The sequence below is a fragment of the Anolis sagrei genome, chromosome 3 (assembly GCF_037176765.1).
Source record: "Anolis sagrei isolate rAnoSag1 chromosome 3, rAnoSag1.mat, whole genome shotgun sequence".
Classification (NCBI taxonomy): Eukaryota; Metazoa; Chordata; class Lepidosauria; order Squamata; family Dactyloidae; genus Anolis; species Anolis sagrei.
The window spans coordinates 257821312-257841778 of record NC_090023.1 but is presented as its reverse complement, the minus strand read 5'-3'; the positions used below and the strand labels follow the sequence as shown (position 1 = coordinate 257841778).

Here is a 20467-nt window from a genome sequence, read left to right as displayed (position 1 = left end):
ACCTAATGTCAACCTAATGTCAAATGTCATGGTTTTTAGAGGCAGCTTAACCCACCCCAGTCCCCTCCCCCCCCCCATGGGGGAAAAGCATGTTAGGTAGTAAGACTGGGCTTGGGCTCATTGAATCATTAGAAGTGGTGTGCTTGCAAGATGAATTGCCTACCAAAGCAGGTGCTTCAGAATGAGCATTCCCATTGGGATTGCTTTATTGTCTCCTTCCTTCAATCAGTACAAATTAAAGGCTCAAAGTGTTGAAAATACATTGTGGAGCACTGGAGGTGCTGTGTTGTGGATTTGTTTAGCCTGGAGAAAATTAAGGATCCTTTCACACAGCCATATAACCCAGAATATCAAGGCAGGAAATCCCACAATATCTGCTTTGAACTGAACTGGGTTATCTGAGTCCATACTGCCATATAATCCACTTTGCTGTGGATTTTATACAGCTGTGTGGATGGGCCCTAAGGGGGCATATGACAGCTTTCTTCGCGTATCATGCCAAAAATGGGTCAGAATTGCTCTCTCTTGCTTCAAAGTTCAATACTTGAAACAAGAGAAAAAATGCCCCCAAAAAAGCAGATTTTGACCACGTTTTAGAAGCACCTCAATGGATTAGTGCTCTTTGGCCCCATTTACACAGGCACTGAAATCTTCCTTGAAGACAGCTCAAGGTCATGGTGTCTACAAAAAGTACACCTCCAATGTGACCTCCAATTCACATTCAGTTAGACGCTGAGTGTTTTTGTTTTTTTAAAAAACTCACCAGAAATTCCAGAGCAAGCCATACAATATACTGCCACTCTTCAAGGTATAAACTATGGAGTTCTGCAAATCAGAAGAAGTATGTGGAGCACAGGGTTAATGCTTCAGGAGTCATGGATAGAAAGCTACATGAGAAGGCAAGCATTGATCAGCTGCTTTTGAACAGTGTGTCTTGCCAGAGGGGCAAAGAAAAGAAAACAATCCTGGGTTCAGATGTTTCTGAATCTGTGGAGCTTTGTGGACTCCTTTGCATCTTTCAGCCAGTTTGTAGAGTGCCTGTGTAGGCACTCCAAAACAAACCAGTTTTCTTAAATTTACAGCCTGACCTGGATTCATAGACTGTGTTGAAGCAATCTTTGAGAACAGAAAATATTAGCTTAATGGTGGCCTCTTCTTCACAAGGTATCCATCTGCTGAGGATATGGGCAGCCTTTTTGGGCGAAATCTTTTGGGGTTGAGCTAGTTGGGGTAACAACCAACACTGTATTTTTGGAAGGGAAATCATTTGTATTCCCAAGCAGAAGGTGAGCATTCTAGGTCATGTACTTTAATTATGAAGAAAAGATTCTAGATCATGTACTTTTAATCTTGAGGAAAAGGGAAAACTTCAGACTACAAAATAGAGGGTGAACAAGTTTCAAGGGCCCTTTCACATTATGCAATCGGAATACTATGATTCCATATTAGCAGCCATTGTTCCATCCTAAAGAATCTTACCATTTATAGTTCAAAGGGCCGTTACCATTCTTAACTAGAGTTCTATTGATTCATCAAACCACAAACCTCAGGATTCCATAGGATGTTCAGCACTATAATTGTTTAGTCTGAAAGGGCCTTACCAGATGCGGGAAGAGTGGGTGTGGCTAAGACCAACAAACAAATTAAATTAATATAATCTATTTGCACCTAAACTCTTAAAAGGACATTTACAGTAGTATCTACTGAAAATAGGCATGATAAAATTGCTAACTTATGGGGACACACACATTTAGCCTTCTTCCCTCATGCACATATTTTCACATACACAACTCACTCTATGTATGCACACCTTAAACAAAGTGGCAGACATTCTCTTCACTCATGGGCATACAAAGTGAACACACAACCTCTTGACACGCCGACATAAAACCCAGCTCTCCTCCCTCAAACATATCACAAATGCACATCCCGTCTTCAATCCCAATGAACAACTATGTCATCCCAGGGCTACAAGGGCTGCTTGTGAACCATGAGTTCCTTCATGTGCTGTAATACTACTCAACATTGCTGATCCTACTTTAAGTCAGGTTTGGACTAGATAACTGCAAAGTCCCTTCCAACTCATATGATGTTAGAGCTGGCGTAAGCCAATACAACAGATCTGGGGGTCATTCTTATGCCCTGAGACCTTCCAGGGCCTGTGTGGAGTACTAAAAATAAAATACTCTAAAGTGGCTGGAGGTCAACTTGACATCTGGCATTTTTCAATACTGAACAACACAGGAAGGTCTTACAACATGTTTAAAAGGTAAATTGTCATGACTAGAGGAAAAATATCATACAATGATTACCTCCAAACTTGAGTGTAGGTGTTGCCTTATAGCATCTTGTTTGTATTTGCTGCCTCGTGTCCAGTTGTTATATCCATTTTGCTTTGTGCTTTAAAATGAAATCATGCGCATATTTAAAGCCATTTGTCCAATACACCCATGGGCCCACATGCACCCCTTTTGCTTTTCTGTTGCTAGCTGGTGAATGAACAACAAGAAAGCAGACCCCTCCTGAGCCCTTCAATTGATGACTTTCTTTGCGAAACCAAATCTGAAGCTATTGCAAGACCTGTGACGTCAAATACAGCAGGTATCTGAATTTTCTATTGCTTTCATTCATACTGAAAGGATTTTTTGAATCTTAGCCAAGATTCAGCTTTTTCTGTACCTATCTCCTTTCAGAAGCCAACTTCGTGCAAACCTAGAAAGTGCTGAGCTTTATTGGACTACAACTACAATCTCCAGCTAGCGTGGTTATATAAGACAATCCTAATAGAAGAATATGGGGAGTGAGGTGACGAGAATGAGTATCAATTGCTGCTCAAATTGTCCTTGCAAAAATAAAATTAAAGGGGTATGCAGCACCCTAATTCATCAAGCTTGTTTCCTGCTGCCCTGGAGACTAGGGTGCTGAACAATGGCTTCAAACTACAAGAAAGGAGATTCCATCTGAACATTAGGAAGAACTTCCTGACTGTGAGAGTCATTCAGCCGTGGAACTCTCTGCCCCAGAGTGTGGTGGAGGCTCCTTCTTTGGAGGCTTTTAAACAGAGGCTGGCTGGCCATCTGTCAGGGGTGCTTTGAATGCAATTCTCCTGCTTCTTGGCAGGGGGCTGGACTGGATGGCCCATGAGGTCTCTTCCAACTCTATGATTCTATGATTTTGTTTAATCTAATTTGAGGTCTCTTTGCAGCCTTTCCCTGATTCTGTCTATTCCAACCTAACCTCTTTTCATCTGTATCTTCAACTACTTTTTATCTTCACTTAGTTTATTCCCAGGTTTCTCAGTTTTTGCCTCCATGTTTACCAGCATCCTCACCCCATTGGTTCAACCCCCATTTCCCAAACCATTTGTAACATCATCATATTCCATTGTCCTAGCTCAGTCTTTGTGTACAAAAGATTCCAATTTTTACCCTTGGCATTTCTAGGTAAGTGCAAAAAAAACCCTCAGGACTTGTTGCTGCCAGCCATTGTCAACAGTGTTAGACTAGGTGGACCAGTGGTCTCACTCAGAGAAAGTGAAGGATTTACATTTCTGTCTTCTGCTGAAGCCATGCTTTCATATCAAAAATGCTTGCTGATACCCTGTTTAAACCAGGTATTTAGTTACGTCTGTGTAACTAAGTAACATTTCCTGGATTAGGACTCCCCCACCCACCTTAAAAGCCAGTAGCTTCATTGAATGAACTAGGTCTGTTCAATTGCCATTTGGAGTCCAAGGAGGAGGCTTCCAGCAATGTGGTCCTGCTTCCGATTGTTAGAACTTCAATCACTGATGAGAAGATACTAAAAACCTCTTGTGTCCTGACTTGGAGCTGAATGGACTTCTATTCTCAATATGGCTGCTGGCTGATAAGGTGAGTTGCTGGAGGCATTTATGATTAGCAATAGCGTAATAATTATGACTGTGTAGTTGTACTAATATGGAGAAGTTATGGTTAAAAATCTATAAGTGCAATACAGGATGTTAGCCAGTTTATTTTTAGACAGAGTTTGAAAACTCACTGTCATGTAAATTGTTTGGGCTCTGAAAAGGAAAGGACAGGAAATAAACGTGTAATGAATAGGAATTTCAATGACCAAAGCACCTGAATTGAGGAGCGAAGTCAGCATTCTTTGGACATCCATAAGCATTAGAAGTTTGCTTTATTTTACTGAACACTTCCCTTGGAAAGAGTTTACAGTGGCTACTCTTGGAGCCAAGATTATGATCTGAATGCCTGCTTTGTCCAACATAGGAATGGAGTTCTGATGCTAAGTAAGATGTACAGTTGCTTCCGAGAATTCAAAGTAGGCAGAAGGTCAAACCCAGAGCACCACAACCTTGAGAAGTATAGAAGCAGAACATACAATACCAGGATGGAGAGATATAACTTAATGTTGACTAACAAGGTCTCTGTCCAAAGTGTGATGGCAGTTGCACAGTGGTGGAACATATAGTTCGCATGGAGAAGATTTTAATCATGATATCTCTAGGTAGAGCTGGGCTAATAAAGACTCCTAACTCAAGCTTCAAAGAGCTTCTATATTTCTGAGCCTAGAAAAATTATTTTTGAACTCCCAATTTCCAGAATTCTCCTAGTGGCTATGCAGGTGAGAGTTTTCTTCTAGAAATGACTACTGGTAACAAAATACAGTATACTTCTGCCAACCTACAGTTCAAAAACATGCCAATGTGAATAGATCAATAGGTACCGCTCTAGCGGGAAGGTAACGGTGCTCCATGCAGTCTTGCCGGCCACATGACCTTGGAGGTGTCTACAGACAACGCCAGCTCTTCGGCTTAGAGTCAGACACGACTGGGCTTAATGTCAGGAGAAAACCTTTACTTATCAAAATATAAATCATCTTGTTCAAACAGTGCTTGATTCAGTATATGGAAAGGTTACTAATATGCTTAAGACAGGTCCTAATAAATAATATAGTTCTTGCGTTGTTGTAGGTTTTTTCGGGCTATATGGCCATGTTCTAAAGGCATTCTTTCCTGACGTTTCGCCTGCATCTATGGCAAACATGCTTGCCATAGATGCAGGCAAAACATCAGGAGAGAATGCCTCTAGAACATGGCCATATAGCCCGAAAAAACCTACAACAATGCAGTGATTCAGGCCATGAAACCCTTCGACAATACAGTATAGTTCTTCTTTAGCTCAGTCTGGTAAAAATCTCAATATTTATAAATATTCATAAAACATTACACAGTTACAGCACAATGGTTGCACTTTAAACTGTCATGGGTGCATTCTATAGATTGCTTGTAGATTGGTGAGGCCTCCAATCTCTCTGGCTGAGATCTTTGGATGCTCCTCCTTAAATTGCAAATCCCAGATTCCGTATAGTGTTGTCGTGGCAATTAAAATGGAATAATTGTGGTATAATGGTGCAGTGGGAAAGGGCTCCAGGTGATACTAGTAAACTATTTTCTGCTCTGATTGACATGTTTGCTTCCCATCTTCCTGTTCTCTTATGTTGAACCTTCATCTACTACTCACTCTTTGTAACTAATGAAGTCAGCAGTGAGTCTGGGACCTTTTGCTCCTAAGTCATTACACCTCCCTTTCTGTTAAAGGGAGATATTTATTCACCTGAACAAATAGGGATATTTTGGCAGCTTCAGTAGCAGAAGCTTATTTGCATGAAGTTGGGGCATGACTAATTAACCTGCCTCTCATGCCCACTAACGGAGGAAATAGACATTCATATTGCTGGTACGAAGCCAACATCCAAATTAGCCTGAAATCTAGGGATTTTTCTGTCATGCCATGCATACACCCAGCTGTTTCTGGTTTCTGAGGAGAGCAAGGACACATAAGACATTATAGCTTCCTCCTCCTCTGTCAGTCAGTCCTGTCTTTTTAACAATCCCAAAGGTTTGGGGGACGTCTTGAATATGACTTGTATATCCTCTTTTCTGCTTAATCACCACTGATGCCTTTCATGAGCTTGTTGAAATCCTCTTGTGAACTGTGCATATGCCAAGTTGGCTAAGCCACACTGGCCCAGATGTTTTAGACACTTGAAAGTTGAGCGAGAGGAAAATAAACTTGAAGCATCAGCAAAGCTGGGAGGGCAGCAATCTCTGAATGTCAGCAGAAAGAATACCAAGCAACCTCCATTATCTGAATTGACACCAGTGACATAAATGGTCTTCATCCATAGCATTCTTAAGAGAGCGTCTACACTCTAAAATTAATTTGTTTTGACATCACTTTATCTGCGATGACTGAAGGCAATGGAATCAAGAAAGTTGTAGTTTTAGAAGGTCTTTAGTCTTCTCTTCAAAAGAGCGTTAGCGCTTCACTGAATGCAACAAACCCCAGGATTCTGTTGCAACCGAGCCATGGCAGTTAAAGTGGTGACAAACTTTAATTCTACAATTTCAGTGCACCCTAAGATATCTTGCTTCCTTTTAGAGTGAAATCCTATTTATGCCTTCTAAAAACCAGGCAGGTTCTGCCATTAAACAGAATATGGTTAGTGTCAAACCAGGTTCTGTTATATGGAATGAGGAAACAAAATCTCTAGCTGTCCTCATTTGGCTGGGTTTGTTTGTCCTGATTAATTCTTTACCTTTCCATTTTTCAGCTTCTGTTCAAATGTCCCAATTTCTTTCTCTTCATCTCTCTCTTCTTACTCAGATTTCTTCAGCTGCTGCAAAGTGTGTTCAAATAACAAACATAATTATCAATTAATCAGAAGAGGAAATAGTAGAATCTTGCTGCTTCCAAGGAGACCTAGGCAAAGGCAAAAGTTGTAGCCTCTCCTAACTTGTCTCTTCTTCCCCGTTAATTTCTTTTTGTCATTTTGCCCACATGCTAATGTTGTTCTGCCAAACGCATATCCCAGTTTTCTCCTGCGAAAAGGTGGAAGGTATGCAAAAGGGGTGGCAGATGGAGAGCAACATTATTTATTATTGGGTTGTTGTAGGTTTTCCAGGCTATATGGCCATGTTCTAGAGGCATTTTCTCCTGACATTTCGCCTGCATGTATGGCAAGTATCCTCAGAGGTAGTGAGGTCTGTTGGAAGTAGGAAAATGGGAGCTGGAGCAGACAAAAAGTCCTTTGTCCCACCCTGGTCTTTCCACAGATATACAGGGTTAGTCAAAATGAATAGGCCAATAAGAAAATTAATTGTACCCGAATGTATGTTTACTGTAACCAAACCACAGCTACATAGCGACAGATAAACTATCAAAGTTTTTTTTGAGCAACACACATGTACGTTAATGCCGCTAGGCGTCGCTAGGAGTTGCTGTTTTCAAAATGGCGGAATCAGGCAAAGAGAAGGCGTTTTGTGTGATGACATTTGCTAAAACAATGTCAGTAATTACGGTCCAGCGAGAATTTCGAGCCAAGTATGGCAAGGAACCACCTCATCGACATTCCATTGCGAGGTGGGTAAAGCAATTTGAGGAGACGGGCTGCTTATGCAAGGGTAAAACCACAGGACGACCGCGTGTCTCCGAAGACACAGTGGAATCCATTCGTGCATCCTTTCAACGAAGTCCCCAGAAGTCGACAAATCATGTTTCCATGGAATTGAACGTTCCGCAAAAAACTGTGTGGTGCATGCGAACATCTCTGAAGGTGAGACAAAACTTTGATAATTTATCTGTCGATACGTAGCTGTAGTTTGGTTACAATAAACATACATTCGTCTAAAATTAATTTTCTTATTGGCCTATTCATTTTGACTAACCCTGTATAAACCCATTTTCCTACTTCCAGCAGACCTCACTACCTCTGAGGATGCTTGCCATAGATGCAGGCGAAACGTCAGGAGATAATGCCTCTAGAAAAACCTACAACAACCCAGTGATTCCGGTCATGAAAGCCTTCAACAATACATTTTTATGATTATTACTTCATCCATTTATATCCTGTCCTTCTCACCCCTGGAGGGGAACTCAAGGCATCCTCACAACTGGCAACTATGAGATACCCGAACAAAGACAATTATAATAACAATTTACATTTTAAACCAATAGTTAAAATATCAAATATAAAACATCCAATTAAAATTCTGCAAGTTCAAGTCATAATCCAGGTCTGTCCATTATCAGTCAAATAGGTCATTCTCATTATTATTGCTGCATCTGCTGCTCGGATGCTTTGATCTGGCCCAGGTTATGCAAAGTCCAAATGATTTGGTGGTTTAATTAATTTTGAAATCAAGTGAAAGTATAGCAAAGATTATTTCTCGTTCACAATGAGATTCAAAGGTGTGTGTTGTCAGTTCATCAAACTGTCATTCAGGTTTTTTTTCATACGGGTTTTCACTAGCTATAATTGTGAAGTGTGGATATAGAGAATTCACTTAAACTGTTACTCAACTTGTAGCTATTGCTCTCCCAGATCTCCAGCATAATTCACTAGCAGAGGTTCTCCTAAAGCAGTGGTTCTCAACCTGTGGGTCCCCAGGTGTTTTGGCCTACAACTCCCAAAAATCCCAGTCGGTTTACCAGTTGTTAGGATTTCTGGGAGTTGAAGGCTAAAAACATCTGGGGACCCCAGGTTGAGAACTACTGTCCTAGAGCTTAGAGAAGTTACTTTTTTGAGCTTCAACTCTCAGAACCCTCCAGATCATCATGGTTCTGATCATGATTTTAGTGACAAAATGCATACTTTCAAACCTTTTATGGACATAGCTGGGACTTTAGAGCAGTGGCTTCCAAATTTGGCTCTTCAGATGTTTTGGACTTCAACTCCCAGAATCCCTGACCATTGGTTAAGCTGGCTTGAAGATTATGTCCAAAATACTTAAGGATCAATGATTGAAAATCATTGCTTTAAAGAACTTACATTTTTCATTAGGTTTAGTCTAAAGATATGTTAACTTGTTTTGCTGCAAACGGAGAGAAGAATTTCAAAAAAGACAATTAACACTCTGAGATTTAAATGCACATAAATTCAAACACCTAGGTTCACTAATGCTCTCATTAGTGTCAGCTGAGAATCTACACCTTCCTCCTTAATTAGCGCAACCCTGTAAAACAATATGTGCAAAATGGAAAAATCTAATCAAACATTCACTGTTATTGTTTTCATTTAAAATAGAATAAATGATTTTTAATGAACCCCCGGAGTCTCATTGTGACAGGGTAATGTTCTTTACCATACTTCCTTTTAATGTTTAAATTTACTCCGTAATCCTGCTAATCTTTCAAAAATCAGAAAATATAAGGGAAATTACTGGGTAGACACAGCTGGAATCAAAGTACTAAGGGAAGGATTAAATCCTCTTGCAAAGCATACATACAAATATATGACCACTCTAGCTCTTTCGCTGGTTTATTGCTCGCTGTGACAAAGCTTGAGAGTCTTAACTAAGCCTTGCTGCAAAAGAGATGCAACCCATTTCTTCTTAAAACAGTAGAAATGTGACAAAGCCATGTTGAATTCAAGTGAAATGGTTTTGTGTTTGGTCTGTGATCAGTTTTGTCAGCAGGGTTGGATCTCTTGGACCTGAGCGAACCTGTCTCCCAAACCCAAAGCAAAGCCAAAAAGTCAGACAATTCATCCCGAGGGGACGTCTTAAAGGCCTCGACCCACAGAAAGAAGTCGGACAATCCAGACCTTATCAGTGTGGCCGCAGAACAGAAGGTCCAGCCTCTCAAAGCTCCTGAAAAGTCTTCTTTGGATTTGGGTACTTGTTGAATTTAACCCTATGCACCTTCGTACCACATGAATACCTCTCTTGTGGTGGTGGTTCTTATATTTATTCATATCCCACTTTTCTTCCAAAATTGGGACACAAAACGACTCATAATGTAAAGCAGTGGTTCTCAACCTGTGGGTCCCCAGATGTTTTGGCCTTCAGCTCCCAGAAATTCTAACAGCTGATAAATTGGCTGGGATTTCTGGGAGTTGTAGGCCAAAAACACCTGGGCACCCCAGGTTGAGAACCACTGATGTAAAGGAACAATATAAAAAGAACAATGTTATTCAGCATATCTTGGCTGACATGGGAATTCTGTGAATTGTGCATTATGTATGAATTGTGCATTGTGCATCATGCGTTATGTAATACTTTATATTTTAAGCCACTTTGCATCCCCAACTAGAAGAGAAGTGGGCTATAAAATAAATAAATAAATTTATTTATTACTGTATTTCCACTATTAAGCATGGGGAAAATTGCTTGTGGGGGTTTCGGTCTCATTTGCCCAAATAACTTGCCGTTGTGTTTCTCATATGCGCACCCAATCCCCCAAAGTGGGAGAAGTTACTTTTTGAGCTCCAACTCTCATAAACTCTAAGCCAGAGTTTTCCAAACATTTCATGTTGTGGATACACATTTGAGACATGCATCATTTCACAACACAGTAATTCAATTTTACTGGCAAACCAAAGATTGAACCAACCCATGATAAGAGATAAGAGACACATACTTAAACTGTAATAACAAATCAAGGTGGTCAGTTGAAACATTCACACCTAGCTCTAGCAGAGAAGAGTCCTTTGTCTCATCCTGGTCATGCCACAGATATATAAATCTTTTTGCCTAGTTCCAACAGACCTCACTACCTCTGAGGATGCTTGCCAAAGTGCAGGCGAAACATCAGGAGAGAATGCCTCTAGACCATGGCCATATAGCCGGAAAAAACCTACAACAACCCAGTGATTCCGGCCATGAAAGCCTTCGACAATACATTGTAATAACAAAATGTATAGGGAAATCACATCTCTCATGAAGAGGCCCCTGGTGGCACAATTAGTTGAACCCTTGTGCCGGCAGGACTGCTGACCGAGAGGTCAGCGGTTTGAATTCAGGGAGAGCAGGTTGAGCTTCCTCTGTCAGCTCTAGCTCCCCATGCGGGGACATGAGAGAAGTCTCCCACAAGGATGGTAAGACATCAACCATCCAGGCATCTCCTAGGCAACATCCTTGCAGATGGCCAGTTCTCTCACACCAGAAGCAACTTTCAGTTTCTCAGGTCGCTCCTGACACACACAAAAATCTCTCATGAAAACCCTTCATTTATATATGTGTGTGTGTGATTTATTATGTTAGTTATGATTTATTATATATAATTTATTATATGATTTATTGTTTCCTTCACATAGACTCAGAGGTGTCCCATGTTTGTGCAACACACTTACTAACTGCAGCCAACACTCTAATGTGTCATAATGCACAGTTTGGAAAGCTCTGCTCTTAGCCATCTTCATATTGGCCTGCTTCATGCATATTGCACAGTCTGGAACTGGCCAGGCAACACAGAGTGTTGTGCCATGTGTTGATATGTAAAAGATATGGCAACTGTAATTGAAGTGGAGAAAAACACACCTATGCAGCTAAGCTAGGAATGGCTTCCAAACAATACAGTTGGCCCTCCACATTTGATCAGAATGCTTTCTCTAGGAACTTCTAGGTCTCCCATCATGACATTTTTAGGTCCAAGTCAACTTCCAGGGGAAATTGGCCCTAGAGTTGCACTGAAAGACCTAGGCTGAATCTACACTGCCCTATTTCTCAGGATCTGATACCAATTATCTGGCAGTGTAGACTCATATAATCCAGTTCAAAGCAGATAATCTGGAATCAGATCCTGGGATATAGGGCAGTGTAGCAATCCCTAGAAAGGTGTTTGGTCATGTTAAAAAGATATCATTTTTATTTGCATATTTTCCATTTCCACTTCGTATGGGGTCCTTTGCCCCTAGCTTCAGTGAATGTGGAGGATAGATTGGCTTTTGAGAGGGAAATGTTGGCTGTATCCTTCTGAATATCATAGCTTAAACATGAGTTTTTGGGAATTGCCCTCTTCTTCCTAAAATGCATGATTCTTCCTAGGTTGTAAAATGAATTGTGCTAAAATAAATCTGTTAGCTTGAAAGATGCCACCATACTCTGTCTGAATGTTGGAACTCAGCCATCGCTTTGAAAAAGTAGTCCAAATAAGGAATTTCCAGGGCCTGAGCTTTGGAGTTGACGCTGCTTTCAGATTGTCATAATGAAGGTCACCTTTGCTATGATAATCCCAAAGCAACATCAACTCCAATTCAGACCTAATATTGGAAAAAAGAAGCAGATGCTGTGAAATGCATACAAGCTTTCAATATTCCCTCTGTTTCCAGAAGGACATTGTCCTTATAAATCTTTTCCCTCTCTCCCTTGTTGTTCATAAAAGCAGCGCACGCTAAATGCCTTTGTGGAAAGCTTTAATGATTTCAGAAAGTGTTTCAGACGTGAACATTTCAGCACATCCATGGCCAGCTGTCAGGCATTTCTCTTGTTCTCAGTGGTGTTAACAACAGCAGCAGATAGTATGGGGTGGATCGAGTTTATAATTATTGAGTGTGAGAGTTTCATTCTGGAAGAGGGTATGAAATCTATTTCCGATCTGCAGAGGCCTTGCAGAAACTCATTTTCTCTTTCTTCTTCTCAGTCAATATCCAGGCACAGCTAGAGAAATGGGATGACGTGAAGTTTCGTGGAGACAGGCTCAGCAAAGGTTTTCCAGCACCTGAGAAAAAAACATCTTCTAGAGCTTCATCAAAAGAATTTTTATGGTATTTATTTATTTATTGTGTCAGGAGCAGACCAAACAGTTGCATTGCATTTTTTAACAAACAAACAAGCAAACAAAATAAAAAGTTTGCAAGCTTGGTAGTTGATTAAATGTCCTTTGACCAGTAGCTGGCCACTTGGAGTGCCTCTGGTGTTGCTGCAAGAAGGTCCTCCATTGTGCATGTGGCAGCGCTCAGTGCATGTGCATGTGGCAGGGTTTTTATGGTAAAACATATTGCTTAGTTTCTACAATGCAGTTACTCCTAATGGCAAGAATTTGTGACAAGAATGGCCAATACACACACATACCCAGTGCTTTTGGGAACTACCATTCTAGTCTCCTAGAGTACATCTACACAGTAAAATTAATGCAGTTTGACACCACTTTAACTGCCACAGCTCAATGGTATGGTATCATGGGATGTGTAGTTTTACAAGGTCTTTCACCTTTTCTGCCAAAATGTGCTGGTGCTTCACCAAACAACTCCCAGGATTCCACAACATTAAGCCATGGCTGTTAAGGTGGTTTGAAACATAGATTTGTTGTTTCCCAAACTCTGGTTCTTGCACCCTTACTCAGCACAGCAACTGTTCTGAGAGAGGACATATTCTGCTGATGCCAGGATAAGCCGATTTGCCCTGAGAGCATGTTTATCTGTCCCTTCTCTTTGCAAACTCTGCGTTGTGCATTATATATTACGGCTGTGCAGCCTCCATTGTGCATGTGGTTGTGCATTCTGCATTTCCTAATGACACTATGCGTGCATCAGCATTGTAGAATTAATGCAGGTTGGCATTATTTTAAAATGTCATTACTCAATGCTATAGAATCATGGGAGTTGCAGTTTTACAAGGTCCTTGGGAAGACAGCAGTTATCTAAATATTGATTCAAACAGTTTACTGTAGGTGGGACTTAGAATTGGATTCAAGTCCCTGTGACTATAATGCTTGCACTAAAGTCATTGAATGAACTTGCTCTTATTTCTTGTTCACTGCTTTGCATTTAAAGTTGGGCAGGTACACTCACATGTCTGTTACTGCTACTTTTTGTAGCAGATGGTACTACTTTTTGTAGTACTGGAGAGAGAGCTAGTGGTTTGAGTGTTGGTCCCAAAAGCCCTGGGTTTGAATCTGTGGTGCCATCTACACTGCCATATAAAATCTAGACTGTCTGCTTTGAACTGAATTGTAGCAGATGGGTCTTGTATGTCTCTTCCATAGAATGATGCCGGAACTCCACAGACACTTGGAGTTCCCATGTCAGTTCACAAGATAGACACAAATCAATCTTTTGCATGTTGCTACTAGTAATGGAAACCAGAGCCACAAAGACAATCCTGTTCAGTGCTTCCTGCCTATGTGTCTCATGTTCTCAACCTTTAGTTCCCCAGATGTTTTGAACTTAATCTCCAAGAAACCTTGATCAGCTTTGCCAATGGTTGGTCACTGTGAGGACTGGAGATTCAAAACTTTTGGAGGACCCAAGGTTGAGAACCACTGGTGTAAAATGATGTTGTGTAACTATGTAAACATCATACAATGTGAGTGTGAGTCTTTGTGCTTAAGCCCCAAAAAAGATTGGTTTCACTGTCTATTATGTTGGAATGCCTATAATGGGATGCACAAATGCTTTCTTCATAGGTCTGCCGAGAATAGCACTAAATCAGAAGCAGCCAGTGTCAAAACTGCATTGGAATCCAATTCAGCCTCAGAATTAGAATTAGCACCTGCACCAAAGGTAAGATATCACTTTCATACAGAAAGGCCTTGTTGGAATTCAGATGTATCAATAGAATGATGGGTTTAGATGGTGTAGAGAAATGCATTGATTGTGCTGTGCAGCCTTGTGATGGATGGTAACATTTTGCAACTGAATGGATACCTAAATGTGGAGCCAAATGTACATGTCCATCACATGTACAACTGTGTGTGTGTGTGTTTGCACCTAAAATTTGAACTATGGACAGTCCACATCATATAGGAATGTCCATCTAGTTCCATTGGGGAACTTATACATGTATAAGACACTCGAAGGATTCCATCCATCATAACAGATGTGTAGATACAGATATATCATACTGTACAACCACCACATTCATGGAGTATACTTTCCCAGACTTCTCATGGATACACATAGCCACAAAACATAGCGAACCCTATTGAGACACTTCCAACCAAAACTGCCAAGGATCATATCGGAGGAGCAAGAAAATATGTAGAGAATTCATATCTGAGTCAGAAAAAAATTACATTCCAACCTAGCTTCATATTCGACTCTTGGGCCAATGTTATTTCTCTAAAATTACAACAGCACAACAACAGAGAGGAAACAAACAAGGACATCTAATCACCTCTCAACAAATGTTTGCTCTAGGCACTGTCAGGCCATTATATGCTAATCAAGGTGATCAGTTGAAACATTCACACCTAGTTCCAGCAGTCAAGAGTCCTTTGTCTCACCCTGGTTATTCCACAGATATATAAACCCTTTTTCCTAGTTCCAAAACACCTCACTACCTCTGAGGATGCTTGCCATAGATGCAGGCGAAACGTCAGGAGAGAATGCCTCTAGACCATGGCCATATAGCCCTGAAAAAACCTACAACAACCCAGTGATTCCAGCCATGAAAGCCTTCGACAATACATTATTTCTCTTTTCCATGTAATATTTTAAATTGACGCAAAGTCAGTTCAATGGCACCATGCCTTTCATTGTTGTTGGTTTTTTTAAGGTATTGAATTTGCTTTAGTTCGGTTTTGAATATACAATTTCTCCTGGTTCCATTAATGGTCTTTGCATAGGCCAGTTCTACTTTTGAAGTTGATCAGAAATTGATAAATGAAACCACCAACATGCCAGTTCTGCAGATATAAGCATTGTACCACAGGTACCACATTGTAAATCAGGTATAGGTAACAGTGGTCTTCCAGATTTTCCTGGACTACAGATCCCATGAACAATTAGCATTATAGAGATAATAGAGGTTGCAGTTTAGTATGAAGGAGCCTTGTTGCATATCTCCTTGTCAGGAGGAGTATTTTGGACTATTTTCTTGGCACATGAACAATCTGGTTAACTGGGATTTGCTAAGATGCTGTCACTTTTACCATTTGTGTTCTTCAAGAATGGCCATGCAGGGAATTTAGTGCTCTGTCAAAAGGAGTAACAAATGCCAAAAAAAAGGCAGTCACACTGAGGCCGCTGAAAAAATATGAGTTGTTTTGACACAGCACTTCCTCACCATTAAATACTCTTCCAGACATAAATCAGACTGTTCCACTAAGCCTTTGAAAACATGCTACAAAATCGATACTACAATAAAAAATGTTGCACTAAAAACCTGAAATAAACATTGGAACACTGTTGGGTGATATGATTTTTAATATCTTGTGTTAAAATTAATTGTTGGTGTTTCTCTGGAACTTGGTTGCTTCCAATACCCTAAAATATAATATTCTGATCAAAACTGGCTCACAGGTCAGTATGCCCCAGAACAGTGCAAAAAAGAAAATACTAGACAGTCGGCAGGATTACTTTCTTCATGATAAGGAGTGGAAAATATTACTTTCTAATCCACCCTGCTCATCATCTTTACTCTTCATTTCAAGGATGTTGAGTAAAGTCTTCCTCCAGTTCTCTAACTGTAGCAAAATTACATCTCTAAAGAAGACAAAGGCAATTATTTCTATCAAACAGGCTTAACACATTACTTTTGGTCCTGACTTGAGAATATTATTGCTTTGGAATATCATTCCCAGAATCCCTTCTGCTGCAAAATGCAGTAATACTTGCTGTGTTGCTTATTTATTTGCTTGATGTCATTACTTTAAACACCTTAACTTGACAAAGGAATGGCATGGATCTTGGAAAATTCTTGGCAAAGGGCTCAAAAATCTTTAATATCCAATAAATGTAACTTTTAAGATTACTTTTACAATCAACTTGCTCATTACATGATTGAATTCACTTCATTCCCACTCCCTATATGGCTTTTGAAATGTTTTAATCTAACTAATTAATGGATTAAAAGCCTATTAGTTGCTAAATCAGGCCTGTATCTAGAAGTAATTTCCATTCAACTCAAGCTAGATCTACACTAGTATATAATGCATTTTCATAATGCAAATTAACTGTGTTTAACTGGATTATATGAGTCTACACTGCCATATAATCCAGTTCAATGCAGTTAATCTGCATTCTGAAACTGCATCATATAGCAGTGTAGATCCAGCCTCAGTGAGCTATTCTTCTGAGTCTATATCACACTTTAAGAGTGCAATCCTACACAAATATATTCAGTACAACCCCCGTATTGGGGGTTGTATCCATAGTTTCACTAGCTGGTGCCAAAAAAGATATACTTCTCTAGGCATTTTTCTAGGTCCTCCAGTGCAATCATGTGGTTTGCTTTCACCAAAGGTGGAGAACCTAGAGAGACTGGAGCTGTGGTTCTCAACCTGTGGGTCCCCAGATGTTTTGTGCTTCAACTCCCAGAAATCCTAACAGCTGGTAAACTGGTTGGGGTCCCGTAGGTTGAGATCCATTGGACTGGAGAGTTGTTGTCTCTAGGCATTTATTACATCCCCAAAATGGATCTATACTATGCTTCTGTCACAAGTAATTACTTTCAATAGGCTTTTTATTATCCATGGTTTTATGTTTTCACAATAAATCCAAGAATGTATTTCCCATGGATATGGAGGGTTGTACTGTAATTAAGTGTTCGCTCCATTGAACTCAGTGGTATTTACTCCTCAGTAACAACGGGCAGTATCAGGCTGTTCTGTCCTTTCCCTGTTCATCTGCATATCCAAATTCAACTTTGGATAGACCTCACAATCTGGCTAAGCACCACAGGGTTTATCTTGTTAAGAACATTTCAGTTCACCATCTGTGATTCCATGGAGATCACTTCTACTGTCCATTCTTGGCAATGCTGAGATAGCACTATGCCTTCCTGAGATCCTGGGAGCAAGATCTTGTGAGCACAATGTTTTCCCATTTTTATCTGCTAAGCGACAAGGGCTTCAAAGTGCACAACTGTGGAGTTCATATGCCAAATCTTCAACTCTGTCTCCAGTTCTTCCTCTTGTCTTTCTACCATCTGACTTCAAGCCCTTCATAAATGGCAAATATATATATTAAGTAGTCATAACAAGGTTACTGTAGCAAAATGGCAGCACAAGACATTCTGCCACTACCATGTGAATCATCCTCTACTTAGTGATAGGATATGAAATATGCATGTTGTATCAACTATAAAATATAAGTATAAAATGCTGTCTTACCCGTATCATAAACTTTTATTTTGAAGTTGCAGAACAATGGCTTCAAACTACAGGCCATCCAGTCCAACCCCCTGCCAAGAAGCAGGAAAATCACATTCAAACCACCCCCAGCAGATGGCCATCCAGCCTCTGTTTAAAAGCCTCCAAAGAAAGACCCTCCACCACACTCCAGGGCAGAGAGAGAGTTCCACTGCTGAACAGCTTTCACAGTCAGGAAGTTCTTCCTCATGTTCAGATGGAATCTCCTTTCCTGTAGTTTGAAGCCATTGTTCCGCATCCTAGTCTCCAGGGCAGCAGAAAAGAAGTTTGCTCCTTCCTCCCTATGCCTTCCCCTCACACATTTATACATGACCATCATGTCTCCTCTCAGCCTTCGCTTCTTCAGGGTAAAACATGCCCAGCTCTTTATGGCGCTCTTCATAGGGCTTGTTCTGCAGACTCTTGGTCATTTTAGTTGCCCTTCTCTGGACACATTCCAGCTTGTCAACATCTCCCTTTAATTGCAGTGCCCAGAATTGGACACAGTATTCCAGGTGTGTTCTGACCAAGGCAAAATAGAGGGGTACCATGGGTCTAGACACTATACTCCTATTTATGCAGGCCAAATTTAGGCCTATTTATGCAGGTCAAGCTACCGCATGACATTGTTGGCTCACGTTTAACTTGTTGTCCACAAAAACTCCAAGATCTTTTTCACACATCCTGCTGTCGAGCCAGGAATTGTCCCCCATTCTGTATCTTTGCATTTCATTTTTTTTTCTACCTAAGTGGACTATCTTGAACTTCATTTTGTTTATAATGTTATCCAGATGTGGCTACTGGTTCTCTGATTTGTTTATTTCCCAAAAGACAGGGTGTGTCTACACTGTAGAATTAATGCAGTTTTGCATCACTTTAACTGCTATGTCTGAATGCTATGGAATCATGGTCTTTTGCCTTCTGTACTAGAATGCTGCTGCCTCACCAAAGTACATTAACCAATGCCAGCTAAACTTGGGTCAAACTGCAATAATCCTACAGTGTAGTTTCACCCACAGAAAAAGGAATTTCTATGCCTAATTTAAGATTTATGATTTTACTTTTCTCCAGGGTGGTGGGTGCAGGTTATTTATATTCCAAGTAGTATGTGCATCCAAGAGGAGCAGATTGTTTTAAATGTTCAAGAACTTTTGTAAATTGCCTTTTTACATGTTGTACACCGCCATGAGTCGCCCTAAAGGGCTGAGAATGGCGGTTAACAAATGCATCAAATAAATAAATAAATAAGAACTTGGCTTGTGCCCCTTGTTTGCATACAGAAAAATGTTAGGGAAATGTCTGTCCAAATTACTTGGATTATTTCTATAATCAGCAACAAAATGAGCATAGGATGGACTTCTGATAGCTAAAAGCCTCAGTTTTAAAATGTTGGGATTAACAATTATGAATAGTCTGGTCAGTGCTGTGTGCTTACCATTGCAGGGTGTGTGTGTGTGTGTGTGTGAGTTTTAACTCCTGGCATAATTCTATCCAGTTGATGAGGATTGTGGGGCTTGGAAATTGAGAAATACAACCCTTCGCAACCTGGACTCAGCCCTGAATTTTAATGTGATAGAAATTCTTTTCAGTATGAAAATGGCTCATTGCAATCGAATGACCCCAAGGATAATAACAATTCAAAATATAATAATATAAGTAGATGCTGTTTCAATCCACTCTAGGGCGAACATCTGGCTAATGAGTTTAACCTCAAACAAGTATGAGGTCAAGAGCTTAGAGGAAACAACGTTTTTAGGTCATTGCACTACTTTCTCTTGCATTTCAAAAGGGACATTTCAGTATGTTTGTGAATTCAGAGGATTTTCTTTGTAAAATACTTAATTAAAAGGTATAATCTTTCCCAATGAGGATGAGAAGAATATGGGGAAGTGGCTGAACAAAGACCAAAGTGCAAAGCAGCAGAAAGCTGGCTCCATAATTTTGGCCACAAACCCTGCCCTCAACTTATACACAAGATCAACTTAAACATGATTATATCTACGATAATCCTCCTTCCCTTCCCCTTTATATTTTTCTCCTAGATCTCTCCCTTTCTGCCTCTCATTTCTCTTTAATAATCCTGGCCCTCTTTTTTCAGTATTTCTCGGTGTCCAGCTCTGCTCATCTTTCTCTGTTGTCCACGAGTACTAATCTAGTCCACAAGTCATTGACTCATTCTCTCTGACGCTGATTCTCCTCATCATTCACCATTGTGTCCTTTGTATCTCTCTATCCTACTCTCACTAGCTGAAGTATAGTAACCTGCATGCTGGTGCTTGAATGGTAATTGGCGCTACCTCAGACTTTTGAGGAATGAGCCATTGTTACCTCCACAATCCCAGTGAATCAAGAGGTACATAGAAAGAACTAACAAATAGTTCATAGAATCATAGAATCAAAGAGTTGGAAGAGACCTCATGGGCCATCCAGTCCAACCCCCTGCCAAGAAGCAGGAATATTGCATTCAAATCACCCCTGACAGATGGCCATCCAGCCTCTGTTTAAAAGCTTTCAAAGAAGGAGCCTCCACCACACTCCAGGGCAGAGAGTTCCACTGCTGAATGGCTCTCACAGTCAGGAAGTTCTTCCTAATGTTCAGATGGAATCTCCTTTCTTGTAGTTTGAAGCCA

The 20467-nt window shown here is 40.4% G+C and overlaps 1 protein-coding gene across 7 annotated transcripts in view; it reads left to right on the top strand.

Moving 5' to 3' along the window:
• PEX5L (peroxisomal biogenesis factor 5 like) overlaps positions 1 to 20467 on the top strand; it is a 204671-nt gene that overhangs the window by 150399 nt on the left and 33805 nt on the right. For 6 of the 7 annotated variants that reach the window (XM_060767464.2, XM_060767461.2, XM_060767460.2 and 3 more), the window contains 4 exons: positions 2490 to 2601; positions 9452 to 9661; positions 12408 to 12531; positions 14172 to 14268. In XM_060767464.2, coding sequence (XP_060623447.2) covers positions 2490 to 2601; positions 9452 to 9661; positions 12408 to 12531; positions 14172 to 14268 — 543 coding nt within the window. The remainder of the gene's footprint in view (positions 1 to 2489; positions 2602 to 9451; positions 9662 to 12407; positions 12532 to 14171; positions 14269 to 20467) is intronic. The other variant, XM_060767465.2, reaches the window with a different exon arrangement.